Source organism: Ictidomys tridecemlineatus, chromosome 3 (assembly GCF_052094955.1).
Source record: "Ictidomys tridecemlineatus isolate mIctTri1 chromosome 3, mIctTri1.hap1, whole genome shotgun sequence".
Classification (NCBI taxonomy): Eukaryota; Metazoa; Chordata; class Mammalia; order Rodentia; family Sciuridae; genus Ictidomys; species Ictidomys tridecemlineatus.
This window is the reverse complement of record NC_135479.1, coordinates 168,774,730-168,799,974: the sequence shown is the minus strand read 5'-3', so window position 1 is coordinate 168,799,974 and position 25,245 is coordinate 168,774,730. Positions and strand designations below refer to the sequence as shown.

The following is a 25,245-nucleotide window of genomic DNA, read 5'->3' as shown; positions in this document are numbered from 1 at the left end:
AAGGTGTACCACAACTGTTAAAGCAGCAGCAGTAACTACTAAAACCCTGACCTTGACTTGTTGATCTTTTTTTAAGGAAAAGCTAGAGGACAAAGGGAGCATAATGTAAACAAGTGATTGCAGGCATTTAGGAAAAGAAATATTTAATTTCTTTGTAATTCATAATATACTTCATGTACCTTTTATAAACTTAAAAGGAAATAATGCTATAAAGAAAGGAATGAGGAGATCCATCTGTATGAGTATAATTTTATAGAAGTGGCTGGGAAATGACATTCCTATTAATAATATACAAATAATTTAGATATCACAGCTGGAAAGCTCTAACTGCTGTATTTCTGTAACTGATCTAATCCTTATGTGTTCTCTTGCTCTTTTGCAGGCAGACCAGTAATGATTGTGGTGGAATATATGGAGAATGGATCCCTAGATTCCTTTTTGAGGGTGAGGTGCTCTTTTCTGATAGCATTTAAATAAGCTATTCTCAGTTCTAGATTTGAAATCATTTATTGTAAATTAAATTTTGCATAATGTTATGCATGGGTTTTCTGTAAAGAATAGCAGCAATTTCTCTAACATGCATTTCTCTGATATTGTGATACTTTAGAATATTTTAAGGGGATAAGATGTACACTTTATAATTGATTTCTTCTGTAAATTTACTTGCCATATTAAAATACATATGTCTTTGTGTATGTATGTATATGTTAATATATATATATATATTTCGAATGATGTTATCATAAAGAAGGAAATGAAACTGCATCCCCTCTCACAGCCACTCATTTAATAATTTAGTATGATATTTTATCCACTGTCTATAATGCTGAGACCCTTCAGTTCCTGATAGCTTACCAAAATGACTCAAGTTTGCTTCAGAAAGATAGTTCTATCAATTTTTTCCTTCTTAAGTTTATTTGAAGGACTGTTCACAAAAGAAGAAATATAATTCCTTCAGTGGTGATTTATTTTAAAATAAAAATTTTAAAGCTTTCTTTTTAAAGTGACTTCTCTTTAACAGTATAGTGTATACAAAAAAAACTAAAACGTTGTTTTCTATAATGGTATAAAATAACAAAGCTGAGCAAGTACCAGAAAGTTATATTTCAAAGTGTATTCATAACATGTTTAATATTTAAAAAGCCATCATATGCTTGGAAACTCCTCATTGATGGTGAAAAAAATAAACATAAAAAATCACTACCATAAATATTTTTCATCCCTGGCAGAGGTCATATATTTGCACATCTCTGCATTCTTTAATATCTGTCTAATAATACACATAATCATTTTACTTGATTACAAAATGACTGAAATTTTGCCTTTTGGAACGTATTATATTTCTCTCTCTATTCATGTGAAAATGAGGCATTCTTTCTTCACTTTATTTTTTGCCCATGTTATTTGAATGTGCTCCCTTTGCATATCACTTTTCTCTCTTTATCTCATTTTCATTTATTTTTCTTGAGTCTGTGCCCTCTTCTTCCAATTGCTTTCAGTGTTAGCGGCGATGATGTACTTACACTGTGACTGGACATGATGTCCTGATTTAATACAGAAGCTGAATTCAGCAAAATCCTAGAGCAGTACCACTTTCATAATGCATACTCTCAACCACATGTGCTCATTAAGGCAAAAGGAAATTCAAAGGTGTTTGGAACATGAATGGTTTATTCTTTTCTGTAGCCATTTTTGAATGTGTTATTTTATAGCTATATTCATTTCACCAGTAAATGTCCTAAATTATTTTAGAAAAATTTATCAGGACCACCTATGGTACTTGAAATGCATCCTTCCATTATGTTTATTCAAAAACATAATTTCATCAGAAACATATCAAAATGTTTCATCATCAATAGCTGTTGAAAATTGGGTTAAATGACTACACCAGAAAATTAGGTGAGAAATGTTAGTTTCAGATATAATTCTTATTCTGCTGAATCATGAATCCATTATAATATGTTATAAAAAGCCAACGATACATTATGAACAAAATATTTACTTATAAACATCCTAGTCAGGCATGGTGACACACACCTGTATTCCCAGTGGCTCAGGAAACTGAGGCAGGAGGATAGTGAGTTTAAAGCCAGCCTCAGCAAAGTAGTGAAGCCCTCAACAATTCAGCGAGACCCTGTCCTTAAATGAAATATTAAAAAGGACTGGGGATGTGACTCGATGGTTAAATGCCCCTGAGTTCAATTACCAGTACCAAAATAAATAAATAAATATACTAATCCATGTTTATACGTGGTATATTCCATGATCTAAATTTTGAAAGTTAATATTTTTCAGCTCTTATTATATACTTTGTAGTTTGACCTTAGCTGAAGGTCTGAAGAAAAAAGTCAATGTTTACCTGATGGTAGACCACCACTCTAAGGACCTGAACACCCATCTACGTTAATCTTGCTATGTAACCTCGAACAAGAATGCTATCAATTCCTCTATACTTCTGACTCATTTATAAAACAGGAATTTGAATAGTACCTGTTCAAATATGCATATATTATAAGGATTGAGTTGATTACTGTAAAGCTTTTAGGGTTATATGTGACCAATGAAAGAGGAAGGAATCCAATTCAAGTGTCCATGACTCAAAAAGCCATGCTCGCATATCCTATTAGTACTTTTAATTAACTTGCTTACTACTTTTCCTTATAAGTCCACTGCTATCACCCCCTCTTCACATACAGTTTCTACTAAAATAAAATTAAATGGTTAAAATGCAAAAAAAAAAAAAAAACCAGGGGGGTGGTCAGAAGTTTAGCTAGGTGATAGTGTTTTAAATTTCTTTTTAATTCAAAGCTAAGATACTAAAAAAAATCAATGAGTGGAGGCAATAAACAAGGCTAATGCTCCTGCATCACCCTTCTTTAATATTCTTACCCTTCTTTGTAATATTATCCCTTCTATGCCAGAAGCACAAAGGGCTTTATAAACTTTATGTCAATAGCGGGCACTCAACTCCCCGTGGCAAGCAGAAATAAAATATATAAGTCTATATAGCCCATAAATTCTCAAAAGTGAAGTCATTTTTCAAACTACTGCTTTAGAATTTGATAATCACAGCTTCTCTGATCACAGAGGAGGAAGTGGCTAAATGCACTGCATCATAGGGAGCCATCCATGGCTCATTAATAGCCTTCTGTGCTGACTGGAGGCAGAAAAGATTTCCCTTTGGTCTCCCACACTATTTGAAAATCACTTCAATTTGCTATTTTATTATGAAGGAGTGGTAGCACAACTAAGTACAAGATTACAGTCTAGTGCCAGCGCTGGTGGCTGGCTGGCTGTGATATTGCACAGGATTCATAAATCTCATGCTGTTTGAGATCCTTGTGGACATTCTTCCAGACATATACTGGAATGGGGAGGTGCAGATCAAGTGTGCAGGCTTGCAGTGGTGGAGCGTATACAGACGTGCATGTGCAGACATGGGTGTGGGTGTAGCTATGTGTTGGCTTATAATTTTTAAAACAGATTCTAGCTTAGACAGCAAAGCATCAGGCTGGCTGCCCAGAAGGTACAACATCACTGAGGTGTATATTTTTCTAATGAAAAATATTTTCTGAGGAAATGTACCAGTGTGAATTAAATGTAAGCTTGACAGTCATCCCCGAATGGTCTTTACCTACACACAAGAATTTCATAAATACTTTTGTGGCACTTACCTGGAAATCACCTGCCTCTAAATCTTAGGGCCTCCATTTTTGTAATAATAATAAAAACTAGCAATCCAAATAAAATAGCTATAAAATTATTTAAGATTTTGAGGTGTCATATATCAACCAAAAATTTACTTATTTATTTTACAGTATTTCTTGATTATGAATTTATTTGTTACAAAATTTGTCTATGCCAAGATACACCATCACCAATTTCAGTTCAAGATGGTGCACTCTGTCCATACTGCAGCCTCTGATCACATCTCAAATCATTCAACAGAAAGAAAAGGTTTATTCATAGTTTTTACAAAATATAGTCGCATGGGCAAACAAGAAGGAGTATCATCCAAAAGCCAAAAATCTAGGATAAAATAATAAAAAGGAAAAGCAGCCAGATTGGGTTAAGAGAGGAAACCATAGCTTGAAATATGCTCAGGGAAACATGGTGGGGAACAAGAAGAGTGTGTGGAAGGTGGTGCTACCAACTAAAATGAAGACACAGAGGAGGACCAGGTTGGTCTGGTGGTGTTTCATTTCCATCATGTTACATTTGAGATGCTGATGAAATACCCCAACATGCAGTCAGCAATTAGAAATATGAATCTGAAACTCAGCAGAAAAATCTTGAATAATATTACAGATCTGAGAATTGGTAGCATAAAAGTGGTTATTAAATCCAAGCCATAGTATTTCTGAGGAAGAATTTTTAGGAAAAGCTGACAAATTAAACAAAGTGTAAACTCTATTCCATGCCAGCCTAAGTGGGAACACAGATAGACTCCTGTGGTAGCTAAGGAAGAAGTGGAACAGAAATGAGAAGGAAAAAATAATATGGAGTACCAAAAGCAAAGGGAACTGAGCATTTCAGGAAGGAGCAATTAAGCAAATGTGTCAAGTACAACAGAGAAATTCAGAAAGACAGACTGAAAAGCATCTGTGTATTAGCATGTCAGAGGTCCTCAGTGACCTTAGCACTTTGAATGGCTTGCTCCAAAGCAGAAACAAGATTGAAAAATTAGAATGAAAGATTGATAAGAATTAGTTGATGGAGATAATACCTTTGTGGAAAGAAGTGGGTGAGATATCAATGCAAAAGATAAACCAAATGCTAGTAAACTAGAAAAAAAATCAAGGTTTATTTTTCACATTTTTATTTTGATAAATTATAAATAACATACATTTTATTCTTAGCAGTTTAAAATATACATTTCATTGGTATCAAGGATACTTATATCATCCTGTAACTGTCACCACCATCCATCTTTATAACCCTTTCAGCCTTGCAAACCTGAAACTCTGTACCCATTAAATAACAATACCTTATATCTCTCTTTCACCAGGCCCTGGCAAGCACCATTCTACTTTCTGTCCTCTGATTTTGAATACTATAAGCATGTCATATAAGTGAAAAGATACAGTATTTGTTTTGTGTGTGTGTGTGTGTATGTGTGTGTGTGTGTGTGATTGGCTTATTTCACTTAGTATAATGTACTCATAGAAATATGAATCTGAAACTCAGCAGAAAAATCTTGAATAATATTACAGATCTGGGAATTGGTAGCATAAAAGTGGTTATTAAATCCAAGTTCAGTCTTATTGAAGTATTATGTCAAAATATTCTCCATTTTTTAAGGCTCAATAATATTTCATTGTGTGTATGTGTGTGAGAGAGAGACAGACAAGACAGGCATTTTACTATCCATTCATTTCTCAATGCACACTTAGTTTGCATTCATGCTTTAGCTATTGTGAAGAAACTGTTATGAACCTGAGTGTACAAATATGTCTTTGAACCTTGCTTTCAATTAATTTTGAATATATATGCAGAAATGAAATTGCCAGATTGTATTGTCCTTCTATTTTTAATTTATTGTGCAACTGCTTTACCATTTCCTACATTGCCGGTGTCATTTTTTATTCCCACCAATGGAGCACAGGGTTTTGAATTCTTCAAATCATCACTAAAACTTATTTTCTAGTATTTTGTTTGTTTTTATAAGGAGTCATTCTAATGGGAACACTATGGTTTCTCATAGTTTTGACTCAGATTTCTCTAAAGATTACTTTAGTTCAGCATATTTTTATGTGCTGATTGGCCATTTTTATATCTTCTTTGGAGAGATATCTAGTCAAGTTTCTTGGCTTAGTTTTGAATCAGGTTACTTGTTTTTTTTTGGTTCTTGACTTTTAAGAGTTATTTATACAGGCTGGATACTAATATGTTGGGAGATATATAATTTTCAACTAATTTCTCATTCTATGAGTTGCCTTTCTACTCTGTTGATGGTGTTTTTTGGTACCCAAAAATAACTGTATTGTTGTTTGAGACAAGGTCTCTTTAGTGCCTAAGCTCCTCTCTAACTTCTGGCCTCAAGCATTACTCCAACCTCAACCTCCTCAGTAGCTGGGGCCACAAGTACATGCCACTATATCTGCTGGATACACAAAAGTTTTTAATTTTCAGGAAATCCAATGTGTCTTATTCTTTCTTTTGTTTCTTGTGACCTTACTACCATATCAAGTAATCATTGCTAAATTTAATGACATGAAGTTTTCCATTTGTTTTTTTCCTAATAGTTTCATAGTTTGATGTTTAGGTCTTTGACCAATTTTGATTTAATTTTTGCATATGGTGTTAAATAAAGGTATAACTTCATCCTTATGGTGTTAAATAAAGATATAACTTCATCCTTTGGTATGTGGACATTCAGCTTCCCTAGCACAATTCATTAAAAAAGACTATTCTTTCCCCCATTGAATGATCTTAGAAAACAAGTCAAAAGTCATTTGGCTATTGTCTTAGTCCCTTCCTGCTACTATAAGATATGTATAATCTTTGATATGTGTGTGTGTGCGTATATGTATGCACACACACACTCACTCTCATATACACATACAAGTATGGATAATTTATAGATAATAAAACTTTATTTATCATAATTCTGAAGGCAGTTAAGTCCAAGATCAACACACCAGCAGATTCACTGTCATTTAAGGGCTTTCTCTTTGCTTCTCTGATGGCAGGTTTTGCTACATCCTCACATGGAAATAGGGACAAAAGCTGTGTCTTCACATGATAGAAGAGAATAAGGGCAAAAACAAACTAAAGTACTCCCTTCAACCTCTTTCATAAGAGCACTAATCCTAGTCATTAATAGAATGTTCATGGGGCTGGGGTTGTGGCTCAGTGAAAGAATGTTTGCCTAGTGTATGCGAGGCACTGGATTTGATTCTCAGTCCCACATATAAATGAATGAATAAAATAAAGGTCCATCAAATCTAAAAAAAAAAAGAATGTTTATGACTTAATTAATTCCCAAAGGGTCCTGCCTCTTGATATCATCACACTGCATATTGGATTTCAACATATGAATTTTGGAGGGACACATAGATTCAAACCATAGTAAATGCAAAAGCTAATTTCTGGTCTATCTGTTCCATTGTTCTCTCTTTATGCCAGTATCACAACGTTTTGATTATCATATCTTCATATTAAGACCTGAGTTCTTCAGTTTTGTTCTTTAATCAAGATTATTTTTACTATTTGGGGTCCATTGAGAGTCTTTATGAATTTTACAGAGGACTCTTCTGTTTCATTAATTTTGGGGAGACAGAAAGTGCATTGAATCTGTAGATTGTTTGGGGGTAGTATTGTCAACAGTTAAGTCTTCTAATCCATTAGCATGGGACCATCTTTCCATTTGGTTTTCACTATACTAGTCTTTCAACTCTTTGGTTATGTTAATTCCTAAGTGTTTTATTTCTTTTGATACTATCAAAAATGTAATTGTTAATTTCCTTTTCAGATTGTTCATTCTTAGTGTGTAAAAAGCAACTGATTTTTATTGATGACTTAGTATTCAACAGTTTTGCTGATTTTTTTATTCTACCATTTTGTGTATATGTGAATCTTTAGGGTCAACAGAGTGATTATTGTTCTCTAATTCAGATGCCTTTTGTTTTCTTTTTCTTGCCTAATTGCTCAGATTAGAACTTCTAGTACTGTGTTGAATTTGTGATGAAAATGACATCTTGTAGCCTCACTCCTGATCTTAAAGGAGAGGCTTTCAATCTTTCACTATTAAAATATTGCAGTGTTTTCTAACATATGGATTTTATTATTTTGAGGTAGGTTTCTTCTATTCCTAGTTTGTTGAAAGTTTTTATCACGAAAAGAGATTGAATTTTTGTCACACTTTTTCTGCATCAATTGAGATCACCATGTAGGGTGTTTCATCATGTTATATGATCTATCACACTAACTAAATTTCACATTTGAACCATTCTTGCATTTCATGAATGCATCCCACGTGGTCAGGGAATGTGTGATTCTTTTGATATGTGGCTAAATTTTGTTTGGTATTATTCTTTGGAAGATGTTTTTTCCATCAATGTTTAATAAGGGATATAGGTCCCTAGTTTTTTTGTAGCATCTCTCTAGCTTTATTATCAGAACAATGCTGACCTCATCAAATAAATCAAAATGACCTTCCTCTTCAACTTTTTGGAAAAATTTGAGAAGAATTGATGTTAGTTCATGTTCAATAGAAATCACCAATGAAGCCATTTGATCAAGGGGTTTACTTTGTTAAGAGGCTTTTGATTTCTGATTGGACCTTCTTAATATTTATAGATTATTTATATTATCTACTTATTCAGATTTGATCTTAGTAGGTTTATTGTTTTGAATTGTTTCATTCAGATTATACATTTGTACATCTATAATTACTCAGTATTCTCTTATAATTTTTATTCCTATAGAATCTGTAGAAATATCCACATTTTCACTTCAGACTTACATAGTTTGCATCTTCTCCTCCTGCCTCAGCCCCTTGGTCAATCTAGCAAAAGGTTTGTCAATTTTGTTGATCTTTTTGTAGAACCAACTTTTGGTTTTGTTTTTGGTTTTTCACTATTGTTGTCTATTCTGTATATTTCTGTGTTCTATTAGTTTTTATTATTTCCTTATTCTGGTAGCTTTGGTTTTTAGTTTGTTCTTCCTTTTCTTATCCTTTAAATTGTAAAGTTAGGTTGTTGATTTGATATTTTATTTTCCATTGTAAGCATTAAGAACCAAAAATTTTCTCCTTAGCACTTTTCTTTCTGTGTTCCCCAGGTTTGGGTATGATATCTTTTCATTTTTCTTTAAGTATTTCCTAATCACCTTTACAATATCTTATTTGATCCATTTTTTAACAGTGTATTAATCATCTCTACATAAAGTTATGGATTTTCCAGTTTTCTTTCTTTTACTGACATCTATCTTCATCTGTTGTGCACATAGAAAATAGTTTATATGATGTCTATTTTTAAAAGTCTGTTTAGATTTTAATCTGTAGCCAAACATATGGTCTATGCTGGAAAATGTACCATTCACAATTGGGAAGAACATGTATTCTGCTGTTGTCAGGGAAACTATATATGTGTTTACAAAGGTTGTATCTTAAAAATCAAGGGTTTTACTAAAAATTGAAGAATTAAGCAATAAACTGAAGGAGAAGAAAAAGAAAGAATTAAACAACTAAATTGATTAAGTAAAATATCACAAGAGATGGAAAGGTGTAAAATCAGGAACCCTGATGGAAGGTTGACTTTGAACAACAGAAAGCAAACCATCTTCCAAGACTAAACAGACTGTGTTTTGTGGATCTGGATAGATTTATAAGGTTCAAGCATAAAATGAAGGAACTTATAGCTTATGTTCTTTGATTTTTACATAATGGAAGATAGAATACAGGGTAGTTTAAGGATAGACCCCCATTTAGAGTGAATATTTGGAATAATTGCAGGAGTTGAGAAGTATAGTGCTGATCATTAAAAAGCTGTACCAACAGAGGAGGTTCTATTCCAGAAATGGTCTTTTCTTGACCTCAGCAAGGGTAACCAGCTAAAAATCTTTACCAACGTTTTTAATGGTACACATTGTAAGTGGAGGGGGAGAGGATCTTCTGGCTTACTGTCTAGAAGCAATGTAATTATTAGTACTAGTTACTTGTGCTATTCCCTCAAACCTGCTAGTCTGGGAGTTTTGAATCTGGAAAAAACATAACTAACTAGTCCTGCTGAATGTCCAGCTACTACTGAAGAATGTAAATTTATTATGATAGTGGTATACATTCTTATGTGATTTTCAACACAAACACTCAAATTCCTAAAAGGTAAGAGTGGAGATGATAGGAACTCTAGTTTGTAGAACAGGTACACAACAAAAAGAAAAAAAATAATAATGCTAAGGAATTGTGGTAATAGTGAAATAATATAGGTAGATAACCAGTAAGTTCATGCTAGTTAAAGAAATAGGGTTAAAAGTGTGATTGTGTGTGTGTGTGTGTGTGTGTGTGTGTGTGTGTACACACATGATGGAATATCACTCAGCATTAAAGAAGAATGAAATTATGGCATTTGCCAGCAAATGGATGGAGCTAGAGAATATCAGGCGAGGTGAAGAAAGATAATCCTAAAAAACCAAAAGCCAAATGTTTTCTCTGATATGCAGAGCTAATTTACAATAAGGGGAAGGGGTAGGGAAGAATAGAGTTACTTTAGATTAGGTAGAGGGGAGTGAAAGAGGGTAAGGGTTATGGGGGAGGTAGGATAGTAGAATTAATCAGACATTATTACCATATGTACATATATGGTGTGATTCTAAATCATGGACAACCAGAAGAATGAGAAATTATACTTCATTATTATGATGTATCAAAGTATATTTACTGTCATATAGAATTTTAAATTTTTTTAAAGAAATAATCTATTAGAAATAAATAGAAATTTTATGTGCTCTAAGTCTATATTAGGTACAAGAGGAAGTACAGCTGCATATTAGGGTAAGAGAACTGAAGAGAACAAGGATGTAGCCAGCAAGTAGAATGTTGACAGTCAACACTAGAGCCAGAATCAGACAAGTCAATAAGGAATGGTTATTAAATAGTCAAGAATTTTATAAGATAATTGTTACATTGTTAGTAGCTTGAAATTTGCCATGATGAAATTATTTATTGTGAAATGCAACAAATCACTGATATATAGTCTTATTTTTCTCTAGACAGCATTTTACCAACATAATACTAACCTGATGTTTAAAATTTCTAAATTGAGGCACTTTCAGGGAGTCAATGGCCAATATTAATGGTCATTATTAGTTAACATGCTTAACAAATGCAGCTAACATTTGTATTTGCTTTCTGAGTCAGGCATTATTCTGGTCTCATGCAGTGACTCATCTATTGCTAACAACAGCACCATTAAATAAATATTATTACTATCTTTTTTTAGCTTCTTTTAAGCTACTTATTGTAGAAATTTTCAAGTATATAAACAATCAAAGATAATAATATAGCAAAACCCCACGTGCCCATTGCCTGGTGACTATAAATATCAGTTCATGAGCATTTTATGCCCATTTAGCCCTTACTGAATTGGATTATCTTAATGTAACTCTTAAACATCTTATCATTTCATCTCTAAACATTTCTGTGGCTCTCTCCAAAAGATAAGAAGTTTAAATGGGGATCAGAGATGAGTTCAGTGGGTAGAGTGCTCTCCTAGCATGCCTGAAGCCCTGGGTTCCATGCCTCCTCCCACATGGAAGTGGCAGCAGATGGGGACTTTATATAGTATGTAACTATAATACCATTATTATACCTTAAAAATCAACAAAAATTCTCAATTTCATCAAAATTCAGTCAGTATTCAAACATACTCAATTGCTGCATAATATAAAAAACTGTAATATATTTGTTTGAATTAAGATTCAAAAAGAGGCACACCTTGCATTGATTGATGTGTCTCAAGTCTCTTTTAGCCCATAGGTTATCCTTCAACTTCCCCACCACCATTGGTTCTTCTTAGTGATACATGACAATAGGATTCATTTTGACATAATTGTAAAAGTATGGAATATAATTTATTCTAGTTCATTTCCCAGTACTTCCCCTTCCCCCTGCTTCTCCCTCTCTATTCCTTTCCCTCTACTGGTCTTTCTGCTCTTTATGTAAATTTTTATGAGTAGGGTCTTGTGGATGTAATGAGATTGTGATTCACTGTGGTACATTCTTATATCTACATAGAAAAGTTAGGTCAGACTCATTCTACTGTCACTCAGATTCCATCCCTCCTCCCTTCCCTCCATTACCTTTCTCCACTGATCTTTCTTCTCTTCTTTCTATTTTTATCCTCTCTGCCTTATTGTGAATTAGTTTCCACATATCAGAAAACATTCTTCCTTTGAATTTTGGGGACTGGCTTATTTCACTTAGCATTATAGTCTCTGTTTCTATCCATTTACCAGCAAATGCCATAAAGTCATTCTTCTTTATGGTTGAGTAACACTCCATTGTGTAAATATAACACATTTTCTTCATCCATTTATCTGTTGAAGGGCACTTAGTTTGACTCCATAACTTAGCTGTTATGAATTATGCTGCTATAAACATTATTCTGGCTGTTTCACTGTAGTATACTGATTTTAAATCCTTTGGTATTATCACCATTTTACTGATGAGGATATCAATAATGAAATTACAATTTAATACATATTCTCTCAATAATTTTGGCTTCAGTAGAATGTGCAACGGAAAGGTGGACAGAAAAATAAGACACAAAAATGATAGAAAGGGGCATAGATTTTGGACAGCAGTGATTCCCAATCCTGGATGGACATTACAACCATCTAATTTGAAAATCTTTTAGCAATCTTAAGTTTTAAGCTGCACCCTAGACCAATTAAAGAACCAGTTGGGATGAGACACGTGCACTAATAGTTGTCAAAAGTTTCTCCAGTTGAGCCCAATATACAGCTAAGTTGGAAATCCATAGAAATAGTTTTTTTCTTGACTATTAGTATGACTTTGAATTTTCTCTGGGTCACATAGGAAGCCATTGTAGGATTTGGAATACAGGCATAAAATGATTATGTAACTACATTTTTAAAGGATAACTGTGGTTGCTGTATTAAAAAGAGGTTATAATAAGGCACATATGAATGCAGAAAATTTAGGAGGCTTTTGTAATAATCTGGGTAAGAAATGATGATGGCTTCAGCAATATCAGTTTGAAAAGTAGAGCCAATAGCCTTTGCTGGTGACTCGGATGAAGTGTATAAACAAAAAAATTCAAGGAAAACAATAGGCAATAACTGACTCCGAAGGTTATTGTGTTTTACTATTAAATGGCTGAAAGACATAAAATTCCCAGGACAAGTTCTAGTAAAGTATTCATAATATCCTGCAGTATCACTGTAGTGTGTTTCAGAACATGTCACTAGAGTTTTGTAATTATTTTTCTGTTGCATCCTGGTCTGCTTCATCAGGTGACAAAAATAGTCTTAGTTTTCATTATTTAAAAAATCTGCATATGCCTCAGGAATAAGAGGATTTAATAATACATATAATTTCATATCAGCATTTCAGAAGCAATGTAAGTCACTTGAAGAGTTCCTTGAACAAATGCAAAGCAAATATTAATTTAAAAAATTAAAGGGATCTTTAAAATATTTATGTACTCAAACTATAAATCTAGTAAAGATGGCATTTTACCTTATGCTAGTTATTTATTAATAATGAGAGCTGAATTTTATTAACACACTTTTCTTGTAAATTGTGTATATGTGGCTCTACTAGCGCCAAGGTATAAGGGCAAAATTAATCTGTGTAACCTTCATCTTATGTCCAACTGTGAAAAATAAAATAAAATTGCTTTTACTCACCAATATTTTAAGCCGTAAAAGGTGCAATTGAATCCAATCCTAATTAATTTTAAGAGAAAAAATATGCAAAACAATACAAGTGAATGTTGTTGTTTACTAAAACTATGGAAAGTTAATATCAAATAAAAATTCTAAAAATATTATACTAAATCATAAAATATATAAAGCATGGTGCACTTGGAGCCAAGCATAAGGACAACTGAACTTTTATTTTTAAATTGGAAGTTAGAGCATCAATACCCAGTAGCCTAAATTTCTCTCTTTAAACATTTAGTGTATTTAGCATTTATAATTTGTAGTACCTGTTTCTATGAAGTTGTATTTTAATATTCTCCTTGTTAATTCTCCTTATATATAAAAAACATTACACTGATTTTAATTGCTTTATAATGTACAATTATACTGTTATAATGGAGAAATTCTATGCATTTCTGTACTCCTCTTTAATCTTTCCTTTCTCTATGTTTGAACCACACAGGAGATTTTAAATTTACATAACTAGTTATTAAACCCTAAGTTTGTGGTTCTCAACAAACTTGAGAAAAAAAACTGCAAAAACCAGAATCACCAACCTAAACAGATTTTCCAAGGTACACATGCAGACTCAAATAGATATATATTCTACAGAACTGTCCCTGGTCAATTCTGATACTTGTTAACGATGCTTTATCAGATAGCATTCTGTCACACTTCATCCCATATACCAGCCAACACAATTTTAAATTTGTTTGACACTATAAAAATGCAGCACCCAAAGCATGTATAGATTATCTTCATAGAAACTGGAGCAAAAACTTTATAAATAAAAAGAAAAAAAGCAAATTCAGTAGTAAGCTCTGTGAGCTTAAGCTATATTGTATTCAGATTCATTTTAAGCTCTTAAAATGTAATTCTGAAATCCAACTGCCATGTTTCACAAATCCATAGCTACATCTTTTCTTCCTAGATTTTTTTTTTAGTTATATTATAAATGACATTTTTAAGTTTCCTTATGTCTAAAATTTCTGAGTCCACTCTTGGTGGCCTCTTGCACCTAGAACTAAAAATATAACTCTGCCTAACTTAAGTTAAAAAGTCCATGATGACTATAAGAAAAAAGTCTTTGAAGGATTTGTTAAGTATTCCACAAGGAATTATAGTAAGATTTTCAACTAGGGAGATTACAAGAACCAAGGTGGTTTTCAGTAAAAAGTTAATATTGACTTTTATTTATTCAATTGTTATTTTAAAACAAAAATGATTTGATATTTTCAAATCTTTAAATAACTCTAGTCATTCATTTTTCAAATTCAAGAGCATGTTAAAAAGTCATAACATCGTCAACTTTCTGAGTTAGAAACATGTAAAAACAGAATTATAACTTTAAACTTAAGTTATAGAATTAATCCTCCAAGGACTATTTTCTGCAAAATCATTAAATCAATTGTTCAGAACTCAAGAATACTTTTTCACACAAATATTTCTTTTAAAGATTCCATTTAAGTCCCTAGGCAGACCTGTAAAAGCCTCTTTTAATATAGATTATAGCTGAAGGATATAACTTCCAGCAAGGGTGGGAGTTTCCTTCAAAAATGGGGAGTATGTTTTTCTCCCATCTACATGACTTACCCTTGGCAAACAGTTTTTAAAGGCCATATTTTTTTTTGTCATCTACCTCTTTATTCACGTTCACTTCCTGGGTCCTTAAATATTCAACTTTTACTGCTGTAGATTGCCTATGGCAGTACATCATCCCATCCCCTTGTACCCCCAGGATAGACCTTTTTCCATCTTGCATGATCACCTACAACTTGGATCCTCTCTTCACCCTACTCTAAGCACCCATTATGTTACTGTCCCAGATTTCAGTTGGATGTAGGGTTAGATGAATTCATACTAGCATGTTACTCACAAATACTGTTCTCATTTCTCCAGAAGAGTGTGCATTTTTTACATGCATTTGTAAAACCAAATAGAATTTTAATAATGGAATTCCAGGTAACAAAACAAAAAAGAAGTAAAAAAATGAGATGAGTACAAGATAAGTGAAGATATTTTTGGACCAAGAGACAAGCAGAAACCCAAAGGTTGGTTCCTAGTTGTTGTGTGCTTTATAGATTCTCATCTTTTCTCTCATATTAACCCATTGTGTTTCTCACAACATCTCATTTTCTCTGAGTGACCTCTAGCAACAACAGAAGCAGGGAGACAAGAGGCTTATAGCATTCACCATTTTTATAACTCAAGTCTTTTATAAACCATCTAGGAAGGCACATTTCCTGTACAACCATTTCACAGTGCAAGTCAAAAGTTTAGATGTAATAATTTTACAAGCCTTCAGCTAAGCCTTCTAATCTGTCTTGAAAACTGGTACCACCTCCTATAACTTGGGGTAAGTGAACCAAAAACATCTTTCAAAATATGCATGACCCAAATTTCACTACTTCATTTTAAATCTGCCATTATCCTGTAATGTTTACTGCACCTTATTTGTGAGGAATCTTTGGAAGTCTGTGTATTTATTGTAGGTCACTAATGTACTTAATTGTGAATTGGATCCTCTATAAATGTTTGTTGAATAAGAGATGTATAATTGTTTTTAGTTCTACTCACAAATGCCATTTTATCATCTACTGAGTATAGTGGTCAATACCAATCATGTCTAACCTTTTTAGGAGGTGTATCACTAAAATTATCTCTTTTTATAAAGGATATAGCACATTTTCAGCAAAAGTTTAAGAACATTGATTTTTATTATGGTCTGCAGATCATTTATAGTCTCTAAGGGTTTGTGGGTTTGACACCACTTTGATTCTCCAGTGAAGACCTAGAAATAAATATAACAGAAATATTATAAGATATTTAGTTCCCTTTTCCTCATTCTAAGCAAAAGTATAACTGTCTGGTAGTCCTTATCAAGGATTCTTGCCCACAAAAATTGAGATAGTTGTAATCAGTGCTTCAATGTTCTTATTCATTCATGATATTCTCAGAGAATCTCCAATATTAAAGTCAATTTTCCATGAAAAATACTTCAAGAGAATCTCTTGCTACTTACTAAAAGTCTGAAGATCTTCACTTTTCTAAGAGAAAAATAAATTCAGTTCAACCCAGTGAGTGAATATACTTAATAAGTACCATGTGCCAGGCATGTTGTTAGGCCCTGAGGTTACAAAGTTGAAAAACAAATTATTTTTGTTGCCCTGGAAGAGATTATGTTTAAGTTAGAGGGAGATATAGGGACATGCATATATGGTTTTAGCCACTGTTGGTGTAGACTAGGTGTCTCGAGAAAAAGGGAGCCAATTTTATTCTCCTACTTTCCTCACCAGACCTTCCCTTGCCCAGTCCATTCCAGGTCCTGTTGGCTGTGTCTCTAAAATAAATCACAATCCTGGTTCCAACCACCAGTATTACTCTCTCCAGTATTACTCTAATAGCTTCCAAAATGACCTTTCTGCTTCCATTCTCCACATGCAAATCAGAATATATCTCTCAATCCCCAGTTAAAATTCTTCTGTAAGTTCTCAACATTTAGAAAGCATTTCAATTCTTTGTAATTGCTTACATGGCCCTGCTGCTGGACTTTACCTTGTCCTACCTTCCAGCATTTCTCTTACTGTCCTCACTCAACCAACTCCAGCCTCATTGGCCTTCAATTCTCAAGTATGACTAACTCATTCCTATCTTAAGCCATTTGCACTTCTGGGAACTATTCACAGTCTCCACCATGTCATTCCTTTTTAGATCACTCCACTTTTTATTTTATCGTTCATCATTAATTAAAATGATCTCACTTATTCTTACTATATATTTTCTATCTCCCTGTCTGCATTTAAATTTAGGAACAATCAGAACAGGCACCTTTCAGTTTTACTTCCCATGTTGACCCCCCAGTCTAGAACAATTATTGGCCCATAGTAGATATTTAATGATTCCTATTCAAAAGGATGAATTTGGTGATTCAACATTTTTAATGAAAACCTCAGGTGATAAAAGATTGGAATACATTCCTGGAAGAGGGAACTGGGTAAGCCAAGCACATTAGACATATAATAATATGTTGTCAGGTTGAATTTAATACACAAAAAAATTTGAAGCAGAGTAAGTACAAAAGACTACAGATAGTGTGCATGTACAAACATATTTTTTAAATCTCATTATTATGTATAATTATAATGCACCAATTACCAAAACAGAGACTAAAGGCATAAGCAAAGGTCAAATCCTTGCATTCATGCTAACAACATTGTATTACATTCTGTCCTTGATATTATTGAAAGGTTTTTAAGCTAGTCAATGGGGCAATATTTATGTTTTCATCAGATATGAGTATATTTACTTAGGGAAAAAAAACCTCATTAGACAATAATGTGATAGCTTCAGGACAACATGGATGAAATCCCACATTTGTCAAACTCAGACCAAGGCCTTAAGCTCAGCGTAACAAGAATGAACACTGAGATGCTTAAAGTGTCTGTGGGTACAGCTTACAGGGTAGGACCTTGAAAACCATAGAAAAGATCTTGTGTTACTGCAGAGACAATATGACATGCCAGTGCTCAGAGCTGATGGTTGCTGTGCTTTAGGGTCCTGGGGGGACCTATGAAACTCTGCGGCATGCAGACATTTTATGTATCACTTTCAAAAAATCCCTCCAATCAGGCTCACCCTTTCTGTCAGATAGAGGGTAAACTGTGTTTCTCAGCAGTCAGACTGAGAAAGCAAAGACAGAAATGATGAAAACAAACAGAATTCTAGCTACCCAGCTCTGAGCTGCAGTGTGTAAATATGCCACATTCACTCTCTTTCATTTGAATCTGCCTTCCTGAGAAGAAACCATATGTCATAAAAAAAGTCATAGTTTCTTTTTGATTAATCTCCAGTAGAAGCCCAAAGATATTAAATCTCAGCACCCTCACATTTTTCTCCTCCCCTCATAAACAATTCAATTCAATTTGAATTAATATTTATCGAGTGCTGAGACAATGGATGGCAGCATAGTGGATGCTGTAATAGCATTGCTACATAAAAGGGAGAAGACTCATGTCCAGTCTTAAGGAAAGAAAGTCGTCTATTTTATACAAAAGAAATAATATAGCAATAACAACCAGTGCACTTCAAGATAGTGTCAAGCTTTGTTTAATTCAGTTATCATGTATTAGCCATCTTCAAGGAAACCAGGATGTCTTAAACCAAACTTAAGGGAACTATATTGACAAGGACTAGAAAAGGAATATAACTTTTTTTAATAAGAGAATTGAATTATTTCTAGAGAAATGTATTTGAACCAAACCTCATGTATTAATAAACTGGGCTATTCTTTTCAGCCAGACATAGATGAATGGATTCCCATGTTAGTTTTTCTGGAGTGTTCTTGTTTGTTTGGTCTTATTTTAATGGTCTCAGAGGTCTTTTAGATCTTTCTTTATTATGTTAAATTATGTTGCCCAAACCAGTCCAGACTGAGGTTATGTTTAGACCAGCTCTTTTTCTCACAACTGCAGAAAATAAGAATATATGCTGTATGTTGATTTTTCAGAGTTCAAATCCTTGAGTCTGCCTCTTTCTGGTTATCAAATTTCTTTCAGTTTGGCCATCTACAAAATAGAGATAATAATTACTGTAACATCTCACAGTTGTTGTGAAGACTAAATGAGTTAATACCTGTACAGAGCTTAGACTGTGACTGGTCTGTACAGTTTCATAAATGTTAGCTATTTTTGCCCTAGAACAAGATGGCAGCAGTTAAGATATACTCTCCCAAAAGAATACAGAACTGTTTCTGAAGCTTCTCTGTCATTAAGCCAACATTTTATAAAGAATAGATAGAGGGAGGGAGGAAGGGATGGATGGATGGATGGATGGATGGATGGATGGATGGATGGATGGATGGATGGATGGATGGATGGATTTATCAGTAGTCAGACAGATATGCAGTTAGATATAGAGATTATCACAAGTTGTGTCTGCCGGGAAACAAAATATAGAAAAGGGATTTGCATGTAGGAAGTGTACTGGGGTGAGCTCTCAGGCCCAACTCCCTTACTGCTGTCACTTTAGGAGTTTGGGAAGCTGATGGATCTTACCTGAGCCCCTCTCTAAGAAAGCCACCTTACCTAAGGCCATGACACCGTTACAGGTTTGTCTGGAATCTAATGATTGTGATGAGACAGTACACCACTGTACAAGGTTCCAGCATGTTTTCCTTAATTTTGGCCAACTCTGAAATGTTACTTCAGATCTAAAACATCAATATCCCGTGGAATGGTGGCATAGTGGCATTTCATCTTTCCCTTGCTGCCTAATCCTGCTTTCTTCTCTTCCTCAAAGGTATCAATCCTGAGATTGTCTCATCACACATCTAGATTTAACATAATAAATAAGTTTAACTGATTCACCAAGGACATTCTTAAAAGAAATTAGGTTTTTTTTTTCCTGTGAGTTCATTTGGCTGAGAAGAATATGAAAATACCAGTACAGTTTGATTTAGTGCTACTGCCTTGATTCATGGTTCACCCACCATTAGTACACATGTCAGCACAGTGGGAGGCGAGGACACATATCTTAGTGGTATGATAGAAATAATTTTGACCTCAGGGACCTCTCCACCAATTGAATTAGAGATGATAATATACTTTGTTGCAGTCCCATAAGAGAACATGGAAAAGGTGTTTTAGATTGTTTTCACACACCAAAATCTCCCCTTTTATACGATACCACTTACTGTTATTAGAACCATGATTGCTGAGTGGTTGATAGGAAAGCAGTTAATTCAAGTCTCTTTAAATGTTGCTAACAAGAATATTTTAAATGATCAAGTAAAGAACAACCTGCATAGAGGCTGAGGTTGTGGCTCAGTGGTAGAGTGCTCGCCTCGCATGTGTGAGGCACTGGGTACAATCCTCAGTGCCACATAAAAATAAATAAACAAAATAAAGGTATTGTGTCCAGTAACAAATAAAAAAAACATTTTTTTAATGAATAACCTGCATAAGATCTGGAAAGTAGAAGTAAACCAAATGTGTATATCAACTAATGAATGAATAAGCAAAGGAATAAAAATATTTAGCAATAAAAAGTGACATTGATACATGCTATAATGTGAATGAATCAAAAAAATATACTAAGTGAAAAAAGACAGAAAAAATACATATGTGGGATTTCACCTACCAGATATATATCCAGAACAGGGAAATCTTTAGAGATGTAACGTAGATCTGTGGTTGCCTAGGGTGTTGGGGGTGGTTGGAGAAAGTAAGAAGTGATTGTTAGTGACTGTGGGGTTTATCTTGTAGGGGATGAACAAGTTCTAAAAAAGATTTTGATGATCACGGCACAACCCTAATACTAAAAAATAAATGTATACTTTATATAAAGGTAAATTGTATGATGTAAGAATTACATCCCAATAAAGCTGTCAAAAATAATTTGGTGCTTTATACTGCCACAAAAGTAAATAAGAAATCAAATTTTCAACTTAGTCTTTTGTTAACTATTCATCTTTATGAACCTAGTGCTTATGTTCTCAGTGAATTTTTCAGTAAACTGGAAAGAAAATTTTTGACTCATTGCAATTATAAAATTTTTATGATAATCAGAACTTATTAAATAATAACCATTATAAAAATAATTCAGGGTCAGTGTGTGAGTTTTATAAGTGATACTCCCTCTAAGTCTGAGTTAGATGACTCTGTTCTCATTGTACAGATAAGAAAACTGAGGCACACTGTAGATTTCGGGCGATTTCATTAATATTTCCTGCTACTTAGAAATTCTGCTTGACAATAACTGTAATATGAAGCAACTTTTATTTTTTAAGAGATAAAAGAGCCACCTTATTAAATTTAGTATAATCCTTTTTTCTAGGCCAAAAAATTAATGCTTTCAATTCTACTTAGAGGTTTTGAGATTCCTAATAGAGGTGAAATAGGTAGAGAACATGATAGAATAGGCAGGTTTCGCCTGGTAGTATTCTGTCTAAGAAGATGGATTAGAAACATAAAGAGCTAATAACACCAAAGATTTTCTTTGCTAGGTTATCTTTTAGACATTAATTATACAGAAGAGCCTGCTTAAATGGATACTTGTACTGTAAGAGTGCTTCTTTTAGGAGAGAGTTCTTTTCCTTACTCTGCACTTGAGTGGAGAGATATTATCAGAGAGCTATCAGGGAGATAAGTTGATATAGTAAGATAAAGTTTATTTCATTTGTAGAATAACCGTATTCATTTAAAGCACCAATGAATCATCATTGTATAGGAGGCCTTATCACTATGACAGATACAGTCGGATCACCCTGTGCTTAAGAAGTTACACTGTAGTTTTAAATCAAACATCTGTGAAAACTGCTTTAACTTGGAAAACTCTTAAGATACTCTTATTTGTGCTACTCCTATATGATATAAGGTAATACCACCCTATAATCTCTTACTAGAGATTCGCTTTTAATATCATTAATAAATAAATTTGGCCTGATATATAAAACCAACTCAAGAAGTTTTTATGTTTCTCTATAACTCCATTAAAGACAATAATCTCCAAATAACTAAGAAAAATGATATAAATTATTTTTAAAACTTAAAATATTTTTTATCTTCATCCTCTCTAATTTCAAGGATACTTCTTGTATCTGGTTTTGTAGTTTTAAACATCCTGTACAGATGATAATTGGATTTTTTTTCTCATTCATAAAATCTACATTCCTTTTTAAATCAAGGTGGAGGGAATAAAATGTTATTAACTATTATATAACAATACTCTTCCTGGCTCATTATTCATATCACAGTATTTAATTTAATCTTCCCAAGCGAGACTTAAAGTAGTCCTGTTTTTGATCTATTGTCAGCTTCTTTTCTATTTGTTCTATGAACTTAAAATAATGGAGAAAAAAATCTAGTTATTTTCTGTTTGCTTGTGTCTTTTTTCTTTCAGTAGCAGCTTTCTTAACTTTGTTCTTGTTCATTCCATCACATTTTCTGTTTCCTGAGTGACCTCGCCTAACTACCATTTTTCACAGTATTTCTAGTTATCACATAGATTTCATCCAATTGTAGGCTTTGCTGCCCTCCTGCCCACCTGTGTGGCTGGTTCAAAGCTTGTAGCTGTGGAAAGTGCATTCCATTTTCTCAGTAACCTTTGATCTCACTTTATTTGACATTAGTTCCCTCTTGTTACCAAAAGTTTTTTTCAATCATGTTTCTGGAAGTAAATTTGGTTGGTCGCCTTCTATCTTTTGTTTAGTTTTCCTTTATCATACTTCTAGCTAGACTTTTCCCCACTCAACTTCAAACAAATCCTTACATTCCTTTATGAACATTATGTTCAGCATACTTGATGTTTATGTTCATTGGCTCTGATAAAATAAATGCAAGTGTTCTGTTTCCTACACACATTCATGCACACATACTCTATTAAAATACATCAATTTTAACAATTATGCTTCTCTTGTAGAAACATGATGGCCACTTCACAGTCATCCAGTTGGTCGGCATGCTCCGAGGCATTGCATCAGGCATGAAGTATCTTTCTGATATGGGCTATGTTCATAGAGACCTGGCGGCTAGGAATATATTGGTGAACAGCAACTTAGTATGCAAAGTTTCTGATTTTGGTCTCTCCCGAGTGCTAGAAGATGATCCAGAAGCTGCTTATACAACAACTGTAAGTTTATATGCCATTTTCCAATGTAGCTTGTTTACTTTTATTGTTTTTAATATTATTAGAGTAATTCTGAATTTGTTTTTCCCAATTTTCTACTTTCCTTTAACATTGTGCTAAATTTATGTAATTATTTGACAAGCACTTCCTATAGCTCTGGGCCTGGTTTGGGGGAACAAAAGTCTCATATTTAACTATTTTCTTTCTAATGTATTGATACTTTAACATCATGTTTAAGATCCATATCATCACTGCCCTCATGACAACTCTGTCTTTGCCTGAGGTATTTTTGACACTTCAATAATTATCTCCTATAAATGGAACTCTCTATAGGCCAATAGTGCAACCAATTAATATCTCAGGAATAGTAGGGTAATGAGGGGTTATGAAATGACTCTTTTTCTTAATATTATGGAATGATCTGATCATACTTAAAAATGAAGTTTCTTTGAAGTTATAGGATTACTCTCTAAACTCTCAAAATGATACTTGGGGAAAATGTAAGCAGAATGAAAGGCTAAAAAAACTTGATGACCAAACCATTATCCATAAATTATATAATGTTGATATGATCCATGAATGGTTTTTCCAAGGGTCATTTTAGAAAAAAATAATATTTTTAAATCCATCTTCCAATTGGAAAATAAAATTGTTTTCATTTTTCTTAAGGCCTTTCTTTCTTTCTTTTTTGTTCTTCGTAAATGTATAAATTGTAATAACTTTTAGGGTTATAGAAAATGTTCATAAATCGTATATTAAACATACTCTTCACATCTCTGAAGAATAGTATTTAAAATTATATGAAAATTATATGATATTTATAAAAATTGTAACAAAATCAATTCAAAGAATAAAATCAGGAAATAACTATGAAACTCTTTTAACTATAGGCTATAGGCTACACTTGAAACCCCTTATTAAGTAATATTTAACTGCTTTTTAAAAATAGAATGCTCACAACTAAATTTAAAATACTAATAAAATTAGCAGGTAACCCAAAGTTTGAGACATATACTGGTTGTAGTGTAACAATTTGATCCATAGATTCTAAGCATTTTCTGTCTAATGTTATTATAGGGGCTATGAATCTGGTAGAGTACTATTTTAAACTTAGATCAGACCAGAGAATTAAACAGCAGATTAAGTAGATAGAATATTTATACTACAAAAGGGGCCTGTAAAAAGCCACAGTTTATGTCTTAATTATGAAATGTCTCTGATTTAAGAGATATTGATTAAATGGAAAATAATGTAATCAATTTTTTTTAAGTCTCAGGTTTATACCTTCCTGCTCAGAGAATTTTGCAGAGCAAAATATCATTAATTGATTAATAATGAAAATTGACATTCAATATATAACAGCAAAGCTGTTGCCTTTAAAGAATTTATGCTTTCACCGACTCATGCTTCCTTACAGTTCAATAAAAATAAATACAGAAGTTTCAGAGAAGAATTTAAAAGAAGGCGTCACAAAAAGATCAGATTTGGACTGGATCTTTAAAACCTTCATGAGACAGAGTGTTGGAGGACAGGCAGTCCAGATGAGAAAAGACATGGAAATGTGGTGAATGGGCAAATATATAGGAAAATGGACAGTTTGAAATGGAGACCAGAAGTGAAGGGGCCAAGTTTCTTGGGAGTAATTGTGAATGTCCTTGAAAAGTACTCCAAGGAATTTGAAGGTTTTTCTATAGTAACTAAGCGAAATTGATTTATTCAAGCAGCAGAATAACAAACATAGGTATGTGTCCTAGAAAATACTGTTGACAATAACGTAGAGAAAGCACTGAAGAACAGGAGTGCTCACAGAGAAGCCAGTTAGGCATTTTTGCTGTAGATCAGAAAGGCCATGTGATTTTAATTAGGGCAGTGGCAACTGAAATAAAGAGAAGGACAGAACATTGAAAATCTTTATGAAAGTATAATTTAGAAGATTTAGTAATTGAACATAATTTATAAGGAGGAAGGAGGATTTAAAGATATTCTAATATTTCTAGATTGAACAACTAGTTGAATAGAGACTCTGTTAAATAATCAAGACATAGAATCCCTATTAGAGATGGCCTGGCTAACAGCAAAAGATTATAAGCAAACTTAGAGCAAGACATCATAGATAGATACTCTAGTTCAAAGTCATCAAGATAATACCAGTAAGCACTAGCATTCTGTCCAAACTTTATGTAAAATGTTTAAAGTTTTATGTAAATGTACTTAGCTCCCCCCCATGCAGTA

General features: G+C 33.3%; 1 protein-coding gene across 5 annotated transcripts in view; it reads left to right on the top strand.

The window, feature by feature from the left end:
* The window catches only part of Epha6 (EPH receptor A6), a 792,729-nt gene that overhangs the window by 652,461 nt on the left and 115,023 nt on the right, over window positions 1-25,245 (top strand). For all 5 annotated transcript variants that reach the window (XM_078044415.1, XM_040270502.2, XM_005336763.4 and 2 more), the window contains 2 exons: window positions 383-444; window positions 22,807-23,016. In XM_078044415.1, coding sequence (XP_077900541.1) covers window positions 383-444; window positions 22,807-23,016 — 272 coding nt within the window. The remainder of the gene's footprint in view (window positions 1-382; window positions 445-22,806; window positions 23,017-25,245) is intronic.